This window comes from Arachis duranensis, chromosome 2 (assembly GCF_000817695.3).
Source record: "Arachis duranensis cultivar V14167 chromosome 2, aradu.V14167.gnm2.J7QH, whole genome shotgun sequence".
Classification (NCBI taxonomy): Eukaryota; Viridiplantae; Streptophyta; class Magnoliopsida; order Fabales; family Fabaceae; genus Arachis; species Arachis duranensis.
In genome coordinates this window covers 4,805,013-4,822,852 of record NC_029773.3, presented here as the reverse complement: position 1 = coordinate 4,822,852, position 17,840 = coordinate 4,805,013, and the positions used below count along the sequence as shown (strand labels likewise).

The window sequence follows — 17,840 nt, the reverse complement described above, 5'->3', positions numbered from 1 at the left end:
CAATAGTAAAAATAATTACCTTTTGCGTTAACTTTTTAAATGGTCATTCAAAAGAACGAATATAATTGTACGACTGTATAAAATATTTTATACAACAATAATTGAACAGATGTAACTATTTTTGCTAGTACTAGCAACAAAAACAACAATTATATTATTAATACATTTAGTTGCATTGTGGTTTTTTTTTACTAACAAAAATACAACTAAATATTTAAAATGATACATTGTTGTATCTCGATTTAAATTAGTAAATAAAAATTTATTTTATTTAATTAAAAAAAAGCCTATAGACCATAGACAGTAATTTAAGTAAACATTTCTCATAAGAATAATGTAGCTTAAAAATTGAGAGTATCAATAATGACATGAATAAACCAAATAAGATATAATAGTAATTCAAAAAATTGAATATAATATTATACCAATAAATTATGTAAATAAATAAATGGTCATGTTTATCCCCTTCTGCTTTCCTCAAGTTTTTACTGAGCAAAACCACATGGTTATTGGTTGTTTCTATATAAAAGATGTTGAAGGTGGTCCATAACCCATCACGTGATTTGTATCTCGGCTTGCTCACACAGCACGTGACACCATGAGAGAAAGAGTTTCATTTCATAAGCTTCAATAACTTCAACTTGTTTGTTGTTTAACAAATAAAGGGAGAAGGATAAAGGAGGATGCATCTCTTACTCAAAAGCCCTATTATATCCCCCAAAAAAAACACTTTTTTTTTTCTCATTCCATTATAGAAAAAGCCACTTTTAACCTCTCTCTTATCCACTACCTTTTCCTCAAACTCGCCAACTTGCTTTTTATAATTCTTTTCCATCTGAAAAATATTATACGAGATTTTGTTTTCAAAATTTTAAGCCCATAAAAAATATATAAATAATTATATTTTAAATAAAAAATTTATTTTTAAATTTATAAAATTCAAAAAAGGAAAAAAAAATAAAATCATGACAAATAATAATTATTCAATCCTTTTTTAGTATTAAAATATGAATATTAAGCTTTAATTATCTAATTTATATGAGAATTAATGGTTAAAATAGCACTAATATATTACCTTTGCACCCAGTAACTAGAATTAAACATGATTAATGTTTTTCGCTCCCTTAATGGATTCAACTTCCAATATCACTAACACACATGAACATACACATGCATGCACACAATCACACACAACCTTCTTTCTATGCTTTCCATTATTATAATTAATTTATTGTTCATTACTACCATTCATCAACATTAAAGCTTGAGTTAAAATTAGTTTCTGACAATGTCCACCCATGCCACTAAAATCCATAAACTTTGTAGACATAGATTAAATAATTTCCATAGAAATTGATATTCTAATGTAACTGCCCCCTCACACACACAGGCTGTCTCTGACTACCATTTAAAATCATTCAATTTGTGTTACATAATCTAAAAAGTATAAAAATATGTTGTACAACTCAATAAGAGGATCTTGTGACATATTCTTTTATTCAATGAAAATATTATTTTGTAATATTTAATTGTAATGCAAAAACTATAATTTAATTTAATTTTCAATAGATTATTATGATTAAGTCCTTAAAATACTTTAATATTATGAATTTTTATATAATTCAATATATTATTATTTAATATTATATGTTCAAGCCTAAATGCATTATTCATCTCAATACAAAAAACTGTAATAAATTATTCTAGGAACATTATTGATTTCCCTTTGTTAAAAGTTTCAAAATTACAAAGATCCAATTAAAAATTAGACAATCCTATAAGAACTTAGTAAACTTATTTAAATATATATTTATGGTACGTTGGTCAACATTATAATTTCATACATTGCTATACCTTTTATATCTTCCAGCCTAAATATCAAAAATTGAACCAACAGTGAGTTAATTAAAGAGTACTTCCAACATTTAATATTTTCCATAAGGATTTTGAACGAGGGGTGTCTCAGATAAATTTTACACGGCAAACAAATGAAGATTCATTTATTTTATTTTGTACTATTAAGAAAAGGAACTTACACCATAGCCATGAAAATAAATAAGAACAACTTTACTGTAGCATTTTATTGCTAAATTTGTACTATGTATACCAATAATTTAATTCTGATGTACTCTTAGTATAAGACAATTTTATATTAATATTTAAGTATATAATATTATATTAATAAAAATAATTACTTTTTATATTAATACATAAATAATTATTTTAAAAAATAAATATGATTAGACAATTCTATACAAAATTTTATATGATTAGTATATTAAAATTAAACTATATATAATAACTAAATTTCTTTCATAAAAAAAATAATACCATAACCACCAGCCTTAAAGTCAAGGACTTGTGTGGATTTGGATTTAGACTTCTCTCTTTTTGAACAATAGGAAACACTTTTTTTCCTTCTCTTTCTTTGTGTTGTGCTGTAAATGCAAGAATTGTTGTTGAGTTTTACTGTGAACTTCTTTTGGTGATGGGAAAGAAAGGAAGTAGTAGTAGTAGTTCATGGTTGACTGCAGTTAAAAGAGCATTCAGATCTCCAACAAAAGACATTGAAAACAAAAGAAGCAATAGAAGAAGAAGTGAAGAAAGCTTTGATCAAGAAGAAGAAGAAGATAAGGTAATTAAAAAAAGAAAAAAAAAAGAAAGCACTCTCTCTTTGTTAATTTTCTTTGGCTAATGAAATTGTGAAAGCATGAACATTTTTCTTTTTTGTTGTAGAAGAGAGAAAAGAAAAGATGGATTTTTAGAAAAGCTGTGAATCATGAAAGCAACAACAATAACAACACTAATCAACAAAACCCAACAAAGTTGAAGCATAATCATAATCAAAATCATCATAATCATGATGTGGCTGCAGCAGCAACAACTGCTACTACTAATAATTGTTCTACAACAACAAGTGGAGGATCAAGAAGTGAACAAGATCAGAAGCATGCTCTTGCAGTTGCTGTGGCAACAGCTGAAGCTGCCATGGCAACTGCTCAAGCTGCAGTTGAAGCTGCAAGGTTGAATAACCCTAATAATAATCCTACTAATAGTAATAATAATGGTGCTGCTAATTACCATCATCATCATGCTAGGGTGCATTATTCTGCTATAGTGATTCAAACAGCTTTTAGAGGATACTTGGTAAGTCAAGAATTGCACCTTTTGAAGTTAGATCTATATTGAAGAATATGTATTATGTATTGCTCTATAATTCTTGGCTGTGTACATTATACTTTTTGTGTGCGACTTGTACTCCGGGCTGTTCTATCATTTTTGGCCGGATGATAATCGCTCGATCCAGTAGAATTTGGGTAGGATTCGTATTCTCCCGAGGGCCATAGTATTGCAAAATGAGGCTAATATAGATATATATATTTTTTTGTAAGGCAAGAAGAGCACTAAGAGCATTAAAAGGGTTGGTGAAATTGCAAGCATTGGTAAGAGGACACAATGTAAGAAAACAAGCAAAGATGACACTAAGGTGCATGCAGGCACTTGTTAGGGTCCAAGCAAGGGTTCTTGATCAGAGAATAAGGTCTTCATCACATGATGGAAGCAGAAAATCCACATTCAGTGACACTGCTAGTGTTTGGGATCATTCCCGGTATCTTCAGGATATTTCTGATAGAAAATCACTAGTAAGTTCCTTTAACTAAGCTCTCAACTTCTTTCTTTTTAATTAGTTTAATCAAAACTTTGTGGTGATATCTTTTCATGATTTCATAATATTCATGAAATCTTATTTATTAGTTTAGATTAAATAAAAGGTACTTTTAGGTTACAATTGCAAGGAAATATTTGAGAACTTCTCGGTTTTGGTTTTGTTTTTGAAACTTTTTTTGTGTGGTTTGATTTTTGACAGTCAAGAGAAGGAAGCAGCATTGCAGATGATTGGGATGAACGTCCTCACACAGTTGAAGAAGTGAAAGCAATGTTGCAACAGAGAAAGGAAGCTGCCATGAAAAGGGATAAGTCCTTAACTCAAGCTTTTTCCCAGCAGGTTTTGTTTTTACTCTATTTTATCTCTGTTTTGTTCTGTTTTCTCTGCTTCTTCCTAACTTGTGCATTGCTGATAGATATGGAGGAATGGAAGAAAATCGTCAATTGGAAACGAAGATGAGCTTGAAGAAAGGCCTAAATGGCTCGACCGATGGATGGCCACGAAGCCTTGGGAGACAAGGGGAAGAGCTTCAACTGACCAAAGAGATCCAATTAAGACAGTGGAAATTGACACCTCGCAGCCTTACTCGTACCTTGGAACCAATTACAGGAGATCACATCCAAACTATCAATATAACCCTCACCACCATCAACCTCAAAGGCATTCCATCGCTTCACCGCTACATAGATCACACCAAAATGGATCCCTTCACCCCTCAACTGCAACACCATCCCCAGCAAAATCTAGGTCGATACAAGTCCGGTCTGCGAGCCCTCGGTGTGTTAGAGATGATAGAAGCTACCACACTTCTCAGACACCAAGTTTGAGGTCTAATTATCATTACACCGGTAGCTTGTGTCAAAATGGCGGTCGATCCGGAACAAGCAGTGGTGGTAGTGGTACATTGCCTAATTACATGGCAGCAACCGAGTCTGCGAAGGCTAGGATTCGGTCACAGAGTGCGCCAAGACAAAGGCCGTCCACGCCAGAGAGGGACAGAGTTGGTGGTGCAAAGAAAAGGCTCTCTTTTCCTGTTCCTCCTGATCCATATAATGTAGGAATAGGGTATGGAAATTATGGGCATAGTTTGAGGAGTCCAAGTTTCAAGAGCGTAAGTGCTTCACATTTTGGGTTGGAACAACAATCCAATTACTCTTCTTGCTGCACTGAGAGTCTTGGTGGTGAGGTTTCTCCTTCTTCAACTAGTGATCTTAGAAGGTGGTTGAGGTAAATTTGTTACAAAGTCTTGGAATGTGACCAAATGATTTGGAATTTAATTCTTCTGTCCAATTTTATTGTGCCTTAGAGAAATGTTTTGTGTGAGAAAGAAAAATATTTTATGTATTTAATTATTCTTGGATGCTCACATAATATTATAGGCAGAGATATATTTTAGTTTTGACTACAAGAAAAAATGAGTACAAAATTATTCATTTGTTTTTTTAAATTATACTTTTGTGTTGTTAGGAGGAATTTGAGTTAACTCTTCAAGAACAATTAATGTTAAATGTTCTTGTATCACTCAAATTTTAATAGTTGTGCTTAGGGTGCCATAATATTAAAAAGAAAAAACATATTTTAAAAAAATGTGTGAAATGTGTGGTGGTCTACCTCACTTGAGATGTTGGATTGATGTTGAAAGAATTAGTTACAAACCATTTGAATGCCCTTTAATAACATTCATGTCGCAATAACATGTACTCATTTTTCTTTTGTAGTTTAGTTATTGGATTTTAGTAAGTAAATGTGCACTCCCTTATAGTTCCTTTATTCTTTTGTTCTATCTTCTAATTAATTAGTAAGTACATAATAATATTTGCATGAGAAAAATAATATAATAATTGATATTACTTTCACACAATTAGCAATCACTTCATTTTTCTTTTTTCTTAGTGTCTTTGGTCATGTCATGCTCTTTGACATTTATGTACTATACATGAATAATAATTGAGTTCTTGTGTTCTCTATTATTATCTAGTGTACTTTTTACTATCTACCATCCCACATGGTACCTGAAATATGTCAGTACTACCACACAATTATCAATATTTTAAATTTATGGCTAACTCAATATCTGGTATTTCATAATTCATACGGTAAGGTAAACACCCTTATATTAACTAAATTAATTATTGTCCCTATGACAATTAGCAATATGCCTAAATTCCAATGGGATTTTTTGCAAATTCTTATCTTTATTACTCTTTGAATTTTAACTTTAATTTATTTTATATTAGAAAATAAATCGCCAATTTAATATTGATAATTTAGTTCATAAATAAAATAAAAAAAGCACACATAATTTATTAAATATAAACATTATTTGACAAATGTGTCTTAGAACACCTCTTTTTGTTACTTAGATTTTAAAATATTTTATCAAAAAATTTTTTAGGAATGAATAATGTATTTATTGTTTTTGGAGTAAATTATCAATATTATATAATTTTTTATATGTATTAGTTTACTAGTTGTAAAATTGAAAAGAATTTACACTAAAAGATATCATTCCAATCTTTAAATCAATTTAAACAAATGTCTAAATAAATTGATGAAATAATAATAATTAAATCAAATAAATGAAAGAGATTTGATTAGGTATTTCCAACTATTATTAGCTCTCTGGACATGGTGCTTTTTCATGCAATCACTTGGCTTGAAGCAAAAAAGGGTGAAAAAATGAATAAATGCATTTAATGAGAAGATATAACAACTCTGGTAAACCCTATACATTCTTAACCTTCTAAAAACCATGGATAGAATTAGAATATTTTGTTTCTCTAAGAACTCTTAGTTGTGATTTTATGAAGGTGCTTCATCTCACTCACTCTAGCATAATATAAGGTCATGAACCATTTTTGCATTGTGCTATGTTTTCTGAATCATTATTACACAAAATAGGATTCAAACTTGAACAGCTTTTTTGCTTCACTGAAAGTTATAATAACCAGAGGGTATCTTGGAATTGTGAGCTGTCTTGGGTCCCATATCCTAGTGAGTAACAGTTGTTAGGTGCCACAGGGAATTTATAGCCTAAAGTCTATGATGACTATAATAATAAATAAATAAATTTTGGGTTGTGAATACTTATGAGTTATGATATGGTAATTACAAAATAGTACGCATGGACAAAGACTGAAATGCACATGGGAAACTTCATAATGGGCCCAAGTTTGGATCACAATGATATTTATTATTTAACATTATAAATTCACAGTTGAGACTTTATCTTAGTGGTCCATCATCATGCCTCTTAAAATATACTAATTATCTTGGTTCAAGTCTCATTAGAGACAGTGAATAAACCATTAATAGAGTCTGTGTGTTGAATCAAATTGGATTAGTCTAGTGGTTAATTCACTAATTCTTTTAAATAAGTGTGGAGATTCGAATTTTGCTTTGTGTATATAACAATGTATTGACCAAAAAAAACTCTTAAATGAATCTTAGTATTGCAATGGATTAGTTCTTGACTGTGATGAATTACCCCAAAAAAAAAAAAAGTGTGTGTGTTGAGTGTGAATGTTGAATGACCAAAGAAAAAACATTATAAATTTATAATAAAATATGATCCTTATTTTTGGAAACATATTATAATAATATGATGATCTGTCTGTTTGATGACTTGGTCCGACCCAAAAATGTGATTCTACCCAAAAATATTTTTTTTAATCAAAATTTGCGTTTTTAAATTTGACCTATGCTTTTGGGCTAAATTTGAGTGATCTTTGAATTGGACTAAAATTAGTAGAACATAAATTAGTTTTTAAAAGCCTATAAATACAACCTGAATAAACTATTTATGAAAAATAAAAATTTGATAAAATCAAGTCTATAAATAAGTATAACATAAATGATATAAGATAACAATAAAAAAAGAAAGCATTACTTTTTGGTATATAATTCATTATGTGTATACTTTTTTATGATAGAAAAGATAAGTTTTTATTTCGCGAATGTTATGGTGGTTATCACTTTGTATTTAAATGTATAATACTTTTCAAAATATATATGATTTTGTATATTTATACTGCAAATAAAATAATTTTTTAATATCTTATTTTTGGTGTAGTTATCTTATATAATTGTCAAAGAATGCTAGAGTTGACACGACATTATTATAATATTATCGATCTGTGTTTATTAATACAAGTTGAAAACGTGCTTTGCATAATAATTGGGGATTGATGAAGGGAATTAAGTGGGATGATTAAGAGTGACGAAACAATTAGAATCAAACTCATCATCATTTTTCAAGTTCAAGTTTCAAGTATCTGTTGCCCGTAGGGGTGGCAACGGGGCAGATAGGGGTGGATTTTTGTTCTACTCGATTTTGTTTCGCTATACAATAACTTGTATAGAACTCGTTCCATTTTTATTTGTGGATAGTAAAATATTGAACCCTAATCCGCTTCTGCGGGTATTCGCTTCACCTCTATCCGCCTCTATAATTATTAAAATCTAATAAATAAAATTAAATTTTAAAAATTATATAACCATCTTTACATACATAACATAAATTAAAGTAAAAATTTAAATATGGTACATTATTATTAATCATTTACTAATTATTTTACATATATTATACATATTATATATTAAAATAATATATATTATATAAATAGCAGGCGGATAGGGACGGGTATTACCTAAACCCGATCCTGCCCTGCCCCTCCCAAGAACTCGTCCTGCTAAAAACCTGCCTCGAACGGGTAGGGACGAAATGAATACCCACAGATTCAGATAGTATTACCATCCCTAATTGTCCAATTGCATAGTATTATTATTAGTAGGTTGCAACGTCATCATTGGTCATAAATTTAATGCTTTGTAAATTGTAATGAATTGAATTGTCAGCACAGTATTATAAAATAAATTAGGATTTAGTTAACCTCTGCTTAATTTATTATTAATAAAAAATTTAAAATTTAAAATTTTTATATTTTTAAAAATAATTTAATAAAAAAATTTTACTGACAAAAATTTTATCACATGCTCTAGAGTCAGTGGGAGGCAAGGTTGTTTTGTTACTTATTCCATTAGGAACTGCAGATTTTTTGGTCCATCACATTCATGTAGTCGTCAGCTCGTGCCGTAAGGTGTTGGGTTAAGTCCCGCAACGAGCGCAACCCTCGTGCTTAGTTGCCAACATGAAGTTTGGAACCCTGAGCAGACTGCCGGTGATAAGTCGGAGGAAGGTGAGGATGACGTCAAGTCATCATGCCCCTTATGCCCTGGGCGACACACGTGCTACAATGGCCGGGATAAAGGATCGCGATCCCGCGAGGGTGAGCTAACTGATCGTGATTTCTAACTTCTAAATTGAGGCTCAGGCTAGTCATTTGTCATAATTAAATTTCGTCAGTTTAAATATTTTTAAATTTATCATGCTTTGTTATACATAAGTTTGCATATTTTAAATAATTTAAAATTTTAGATATTGTTGTAAACATTAAATTTGGTATAACATTTAAAGACTTTCTAACAAATTTCAAACTAAATTGATCTTAATAGTAAGTGAGACTTAGGTAGTGTTTGGTAGAGAGATGGAGACTGAAAGACTGATACTGAGAGACGGAGACTTAGAGACAGAAACTGAAATAAATTTCAGTATTCTGTTTGGTACAAAGTGGAAGACAGAAATTGAAACAAGAATGAAGCTCTAATTTAATTTATACAAAGGGTAAAAATTAGAATTAATTAATTGAAATGAGGGTATTTTAGGTATAAAATGTTATTAAAGTTTCAGTATCTGTCTCTAAAAATTTTAGTACCCTGTGTCCCTACTTTTTTAAGATACTGAAATACTGAAATTTTGAGGACAAAGACAGAAACTTTAGTATCAGTCTTTGAGCCAACAAACATGATATTGAATATCAGTCTCAGTCTCTGTCCTAGTACTTCAAAATAAACACTACCTTAGTGTTTAAAATATAATTTATAATCATCTTCTAGTTGAATTCAAGTCAATTAATTACATTATAAACCTAATTTAATATAAGTAAAGTTTGGTCTTTTTTTTTTTCTCCTCTAAATATAAATTATTCCTCCTTCACATCTAATTTAATAACTTTTTAAATAATTAAATTTTGTTTTATATATATAATAATTTATTAACTCAATATAAATTTTTAATTAAAATTTAGATTTGTGTCAAATTAATTGTTAGTCCGTCGGAATATGAATAAGTATCAAATATGTTCGAATCGTGTGATCTTTTCTTCCTTTTTATTCTTTTAGACATGGAATAATATGAGCTTTGAATGCATGCTATGATAGCCCTTATTTTGTTTTGGGCAGAGAATACTATGATAGGGCTAAGTATAGGGAAAATTATAAATGGGCCAAGCTAAAACATAACGTGAAGGGCCTAACATTTTCTTTTTCGTATGTAGGAACCTTTTTTTTTTGGGTTAGCGTCGTATATAGGAACTTGTAGCACTTATTTTACATTTATTGTGCTTACTAGTCGTACACAGAAAAGTTTTACTTAGGTCGACCCAGAAAATAAAAAGTAGTAATTTTACTCGGTTGATATTCCAAAAATTATTTTTAGTATGGAAATAAGAGTGGTGTTTTTGTCTACTATTTTGACAATTGGAGACGCAGGGATATTACTGTAGCGTTGTCAAAGATTCCTCCAAACATGGTTGACATATCATGTTCAACACATATTCTATGTGTTAGTTATAATTTAGACGTGTATTTAACATGTATTTTGTGTGTTGATTCACGTCATATGTTGGACTTGCTCTACCTATAATGATTACCTATCTGTAATTATATTAAAAAAATTCATTTCCAACAAAAATATCTAATTTCTTTTTATAGAAAAAAATAAACTTTGATATTCTTTTGTTTCTAAATTAATTCTTATTCAATTTATTAAAATTAGTGTCTTTAAAAAAATATACCTAAATGTATTAATTTTTCAATAAATTCAAAAATTTAAAAAGATTTTAATGATATATGTATAAAATTTGATCTGTCATGCACCTTATAACTTAGTTTTTATTGTGCATTATGAGTCATAACTCAACTTTATTTGTCTTCGTTCTAAATTTGTAATGGACAATATTAATAACTATTATTCTGGTTTAATAACCAAGGTCATAACATCAACTATATTCATCAACCCTATGTCTATAAAGACACCAATTTATCTCAAAATGTGACCACATGATAAGTTCTATTTTATGTCTAACATTCTATATTCATAGAATTATTATATTATATACATCTTAAATACTTACTGGCTTGAGCGTCATAATGCCTTTACAAATACTCATCCTCCGTGTTCTTCTTGCCGAAGTATACATTCTTTGGAGATGAAAAAATAAGTTCGATTTTTTCTAAAACAAAATAAACCTCAAAAGTTCATTCATACAAAAACAAAACTTATTTTATACAATTATACTACGTCAATACAAAAAATTAATCATCATATAAAAAAAAGATTTAGTCTTCATAAAAAAAATTGTTATGAAAAAATTAATTATTTTATTATGACAAATTTATTATTCTCTTATATATCACATTTGCTTATTAGAATAAATAATTACTCTTTTTAAAAAATATATAAAACTTTTGTATTTTATATTTCTTTTCTAATTTTTCCTTCATCTGTTTTTCTTATTTTTTGTTCATTTGTTTTTGTTTTTTTTTAAAAGTATAGAACCCAATTTTGGTTTGTGGCGACTGGCTAGTGAAAAAATAAAGAAGTTAATAGAAAATTTGGAATATAATTAATTCTTTACTAAGAGTATACTAGATGTTTTACCAATTCTTTTAACTAAAAAGAAAATATAGATAAACAATATATATAGTGAACAAGAATAACGGTTTAAAATAAAATTAAAATTAAATTCAGATATTTAATTAATTACATAATTATTAACAGATTTTGAAATTTAAAAAATTATGATTAGCACATAAACACATTTATTTACACATACACGATTACTCTTAATTCTATTATAATTACGCTTCTAACGACCGCGCCAGTTTCTCTCACATCCACGACCATTATTCAATGTCGTCATCGGAGAGCTGGTGAGACGTAGAAGAACACTGACGTTTTTTTCTCCCCGCCAAACTAGCTTTTCAGCGCCGCCATTGTTCATCCCACCAGTCCTTCTCATCGGCGTTGATCTCTCCCTCCCCAGACACTATCGTTGCCTCCAAACTCTTGTCGCCGTCGCTCCTTAGACCACTAGCCTCACTCATCATCGTCGTTGCTTCACCGAACACCCTTATTAATGTGTTTGGGATTGTATACATGGCACTGCTATTGCTGCCTCGTGATCTTTGGGCGGCGCTGCTGCTGTCTTGTTGTCGTCTTTCCTCTGCCGCTGTGGTTCTCCTCCTCCTCTTCTTCTTTCTCTTTTTTTCTCTTTTTTCTGGATGTGGATGTTCATTTTACTAGGTATATGGATGGTTATTTTCATTCTAAAATAGATGTTCATTTAATTTGGATTGAATTTATGTAGATACAATAAAATTTGTTAGATGTTCATTTTACTAAATATGTGGATGGTTATTTTTATTATAAACTGATGATTTTATGAAGAAGAAGCTCGGCGACGTTGAGGAAGGGATCCACGGTACAATTAAAATTTAAATTTCTAACTAATTAAATAATTATTAATAGATTTTAAAATTTAAAATCAATAATTCAAGATTTAAAATTTTGAAATTAGTAATAGCGGTAGATGATTAAAATTTAAAAAGATAAAATAAAAAGTTTTTTTTATTTAATTTGAGTGGATTTTTTTTATTTTTAGTGAACCAAAAAATAACTTATCATTCATATTGTTTGAATTTTTTGTTGTCTATTTAGTGGAGCTGCTAACTAAAATCTTCTCACATAGCTAACGTGAAAATATCTTATGACCAAAGAAATATTCACTCATTTTATTGTGTATTATCTTTTATATCTTTAATACTTATGTTACATTATTTGTATTTGTTACACAATGTGTCAATATAACAAATGATTCAATATTTTAATACATATTTTTTTTTCATGTTATATCAATTATGAAATACGAATATTTTGTTAATTTATTGTGTTTATATATCAAATATATTTTATGTAAAATCCGGTCTAAGCGTAATTAATTAAATAATAATTAAATAGAAGCGAATATGGTTAGAAAATTTGGCAATTGTAATTTGATAATTTAAATATGATATTTGGATTCAGTGAATTTTTCTGAGTCAGAAAACATAGTTTTCTGCGTGAAGACACGCACTTGAATTTTGACTTGCAGTACCGGTTGAGATCTGTCTGGTACTACAGTTGATAAAATTGATTATAAGTAAATAAGGTTAAGAAATGAGAAATATTAATTAGGGAAGGTAGAAATATTTAAAATGCGATTTAGAGCGCTAATCTTAAAGATTTTGGCCCAAAATTGGGTCAACGGACAAAATTAAGTGAACCAAGTCTAAGTGGGTCCAAGACCCAACATATATAAACATTAGTTATGAGCATTTCAGCTCATTTACCCTAAAAACATGAAGAGGGCGCTGAATTGAGAAGAGAGAAGAGAAGAGAGAAAATCTAACTCTCTTTGATCTTTAAATCACCATAATTTAAGTTACGGAGCTCCGATTGACAAGACGTTTGCGGCCACACGTCGCTCTTCTTATCCTCTACAATTCTATCTAAGTTTTGTGGTGAGTAATCTGCTGTTCTCTACCTAGTTTCTATTTTCCTCTTTAAATTTGAATTTGGTTTGGATTTTGAAGAAATCTTATGATTTTGGTTGTTTAGGAGTGTTTTAGTATGAGCCATGGGTGATATTCATCACAAACTTCAATGGGTTAAGATAAGAAGTATTCAAACCCTTGTGATTTATCAATTTTATGAACCCTAGGTTAATGTATATATGTAAAACTAGTTATGTTAGTGTATTTGGTGATTTTGGTGCACAATTGGGAGATTGGTGTTGCTTGAGAAGTCTTGGTGAGGCTTGGAACTAAGGTTGGTGGAGACTTCCAAAGAAGAGGCTCAATTAGTTTGGCTACAAGAGGTACGGTTTAAGTTTCATTTAAGTACCATATGGTGTGATGAGAATTCCTAGGTTAGATGCTCCTAGGATTAAGTTTGGATTATGTGAATGATTGGTGCTAGTATGCATAATTGATATGTAGTGTGAATTAATGATTGGATTGAGAATTGTGTGAAACTGTGTGTTTGTGTGTTGAGAATATGATGAATTGGATAATGAGTATTGGTTTGTAGATTATGCAATTAAATTGTAAATTTGGGCCGGAGGCCGTGAATTTTGGGCCAGATGCCGAAAAGATGCAAGGAATGTAAATTGATGTGTGCATTGTGTGATGACACAAGTGATTGGATGAATTTTAGATATTGAATATGTGATTATGATTATTGATGCCTTGATGGTATGATGCATGAGAGATATGCATGTTATGATATATGCTTGATGAATGATTAAGGTTGATTTGTGGGTGAAACCATGTGATGGTGAGTATGATATTGATTATGTATAATGATGGTTGATTGAAAATGGTGTTGTTGGAAATTGACATTAGGAAGAGCATATGATATGTAAATGTGTTTGAGTTTGAGCCCCTTGGGTGAAGTAGGTTAAAATGATGGAATTGTATTTTTGTGAATTATGGTAAAGTGTTAATGTATGAGTTGAGGATGCTTGATGTTGATTTTGGTATATTTTGATTGATTTCAAAAAGGGTTGAAATTGGCATGTTTTGGTTGATTTTGAAAAGGATTTAAAATGGCTTATTTTGAAATTGGCACTTTGTGGTTTTGTATGAAAACATGGTTTTTGGGCATACTTTGACGGGACATAACTTGGACTCTGGATCCCCTTTTTGTGACAAACTTGTTTAGAAATAAAATTGGATCGGGATGTTCATGTCGTTCAAAGAACGAGCGAAAAATGATTTAAAATGAAGAAGTTATGTCCGTTGGAAGATTGGGGGTTTAATTTGTGAATTCTGCAGCTTTTAACGTAGAAATTTTTTTAGCAAAATGCCCCCATGCATAAGCGTGACTAACGCGTATGCGTCGTTTTTCGAAAAAAGTACCATCCACGCGTGCGCGTGGACCATGCGTGTGCGTCGATGCGCTGCACCCAATGTCCAGCCATTTTTTCCAAGAATTGTGCCAGTTTTGTGCGTGGGGCACAAACGCATCCATGTGTACGCGTGGCTGACGCGTACACATCATTTGACTGTTTTCTCCATCTACGCGTGCGCGTGGGCGACGCATACGCATCGATGAACTTTGTGGCCATCCACGCGTGCGCGTGGAGGACGCGAACGCGTGGCCCCGTTTTCATCCTAAAGTTGATTTTTTGAGTTTTCATACTTCTAAGCCTTTGATCTCCCCCCTTGTATATTAAATCATCATGATATGTCTAGCTATGAGAATTGAGATATGGGATGTGATAACTTGTGAATGGAGTAAGGAAAAAATTTATGATCAATGATGATCAATGATGATTGTATGAGATACGGAAGATGACGATAGAAGTGCGTTATGTGCCATGAGCCGAAGGGCTGTATATGTTGATAAATTGGCTAGTTCTGGATTGAACTGTGAGTTGGATGGCTGAGTTATTGCTAGGTTACGGCGGAGCCATGTTGATAAATTGGCTAGTTCTGGATTGAACTGTGAGCCGAATGGCTTAGTTATTGCCGGGTTACGGTGGAGCCATTATTGATTATGCCTGAGTATAAATGCATATATGCTATTGAATGAAATGTGAATGTTGCACTTCCACTATTTGAGATACGAGTTTCCCTGGATGAAAGCGGTGGCTAGCCACCACGTGCTCCAGGTGGAGACTTGATACTCTGCTGAGCCCATGTCGTAAGTGTGGCCAGACACTGTGAAAGTTTCGGATGAGCTCGCCCCCGTGGATAAACACCAGTGTGGATGTTGTATGGATACACACCATTGTGGGTGTTGTATGATTATGATTATGTTCATGATGATGATCGAGAATAACTCGAGTTGTGGATGCACGACAGAGGGACGGTCCAATGGTTAGCTACCAGGACTTGTCGGGTTGACTATATAACCGACAGTTGATATCATCAGCCATAGGGCAGGCATGCATCATATTGCATATGTTTGAATTGCTTGTGTATTCCTACTTGTTTTGAATTGCCATATCGTATATGCTACATTACCTTGTTATGTGCTACTTGTACCTTAATTGTGCATTATTTGTCTGTATTGCTTGTGTTTGTACAAGTGAGAGGTCCCTCATGTTGGTGTCAATGGGCGTTGAGGGCTGTTCTTGATGAGATGAATTGGTGATGCGATTGTATGATGAAGATGGTTATTAAATGAGATAATTTGAGCTCCTTGGGTAGACGCAGTGAAGTGGATTCATTTGTCTCCCCAGGTGAGAATATGATGTATTAATATAGTATTGTTGAGGCAGAATAACTGGTGATTGTTTTGTTTATAATTCTAGTCCTGGTTGTTCGAGAGTTAGCAAGTTGAGAAGCATTTGAGAGAGGAATTAGATTTGGCTTTTTTATATAAATAAATATGGAAAAACTTTTATTTACCAAAATGCGCACCAGGAAAAATAATTCCAAGAATACGCATGACCATTTCAAAGTTGACGCCCGTGAAGTGGATTTGTACTCCATTTCGTTTCAGCGACCACGAAATGGAACAGGCAGCAGGAACCATTTCAGACGTCCACGAAATGGGGTCCATCTAGTGGTTGACGCCAGCGAATTGAGCTTATCAGGGGTAGCATCTACGAAATTGTTGCCAACCCAGTGGTACTAGTACCATCTGAACTTCAGCAGCTTTCATTACCAAACTGTGTGTGGATTAGAGTTTACAAACGAGAGTTTGTATAAAATTGATTTTACAAACTTAATTTTGATAAAAAAAGTGAGTTGGTGTTAACGTTATTGGTAATTTTGTATCAAAATGGATTATAATAAAATGAATGTTGTTTGGATTACATCATTCAAAATTAAGTTTAAAAATTTCTAAAATAGACATAAATTTATATCATTCAAAACTATATTATTTTAACTTTTAAAAAGAATTTAAATTTATGTGTTGAAATTTAGTATTTTTTGTTATAATTTGTTAGTACTCTTTTTATATTTAATTATATCCTTCTAATGAAATTATATTATAAAATTAACAATAATAAATAAAATATATACTAATTTAAGAACATATAGTAAAAAATATACAAAGTTAAATAAACAAAATAAAATTCTATAAAAAAATACGTATTAATAAAAATGATTAAAAATTTTTATATGAACAACAAATACTAAAAAATCTATTAAAAAAATATAATAATATACATAAGTAAATATAAAAAAAACTCTAAACAAAAATATTCATACTATTAACTAGAAAAATAAATAAAAAATTGATAAAAATTAAAAGTTAACAAAGAGTACTAATAATAATATTAAAAAATATTTATTTTTAAAGCATAGCTAATGCACCACTATTTCGTTGGCAAAATTGGTAGAATGGCAATTAACTTTTAAATTTATCAAGTGAACGCAAAAGTTACAATTTGTTACTTCTGGTGAACGGGAATTCAGACCCAGAATCAAGTTGGTGTTTAGACGTAAAAAGTTAATCAAACAAAAATTACAGCGTTTAAGAAGATTAAACATACTTCTTGTGTTTCCAAGTTCCAACGTAATCAAACACACCCCAATTCGTGTGCGCCAGTCACGATAACCCCAATTCACGGAGGCCGCCACTGATTTGGGTCAATTTATTGCTGCTGCCCCAGAGTTGGACCAAGTCGTGTGCGCCGAGCCGACTTGGTTCATTTCGTGCATGCCCCACTTCGCGTGCGTCATCCTTGAAATGACCATGCGTGTTTTTGGAATTATTTTACCTGGTGCACGTTTTGATAAATAAAAGTTTTTTTCATATTTATTTATATAAAAAAGCCAATTAGATTTAGCCTTTCCTTATGACAGTTGCCTATTTATGGATTAGCGAGAATATAGGGTGAATGCTTGGTGGAAAGAAGTTTAGGATGCTTAGTGAGTTTTTGTTGCAGTGCATTATATTTATTTAGCACTTTTACCGTACTGGGAACCTATAGGCCCGGGGTTCTCATTCCGTATATATCTCTTGTTTTTTAGATACAGGTTCAGGTGCTCAGAA

General features: G+C 31.1%; 1 protein-coding gene across 2 annotated transcripts; it reads left to right on the top strand.

Moving 5' to 3' along the window:
- Positions 1–2,369: 2,369 nt before the first annotated feature.
- Positions 2,370–5,437, top strand: LOC107472901 (protein IQ-DOMAIN 17). Of its 2 annotated transcripts, none has more exons than XM_021134808.2 (5): positions 2,370–2,635; positions 2,740–3,147; positions 3,393–3,644; positions 3,869–4,006; positions 4,083–5,437. In XM_021134808.2, exons 1-5 carry the CDS (start codon positions 2,489–2,491, stop codon positions 4,896–4,898), a joined length of 1,761 nt encoding a protein of 586 aa, XP_020990467.1. In that variant the 5' UTR covers positions 2,370–2,488; the 3' UTR covers positions 4,899–5,437. The 2 variants fall into 2 exon arrangements, with proteins under 2 accessions (XP_020990467.1, XP_015947912.1); XM_016092426.3 differs by having other exon boundaries at positions 2,737–3,147.
- Positions 5,438–17,840: the final 12,403 nt, after the last annotated feature.

Excerpts from the sequence above, each read along its gene's own strand:
- LOC107472901 (XM_016092426.3), top strand. The coding sequence starts at position 2,489 with ATGGGAAAGAAAGGAAGTAGTAGTAGTAGTTCATGGTTGACTGCAGTT. Across the intron at positions 2,636-2,736 it reads AAGAAGAAGAAGAAGATAAG|AAGAGAGAAAAGAAAAGATG; the intron begins GTAATTAAAAAA and ends TTTTTGTTGTAG. Across the intron at positions 4,007-4,082 it reads CTCAAGCTTTTTCCCAGCAG|ATATGGAGGAATGGAAGAAA; the intron begins GTTTTGTTTTTA and ends CATTGCTGATAG.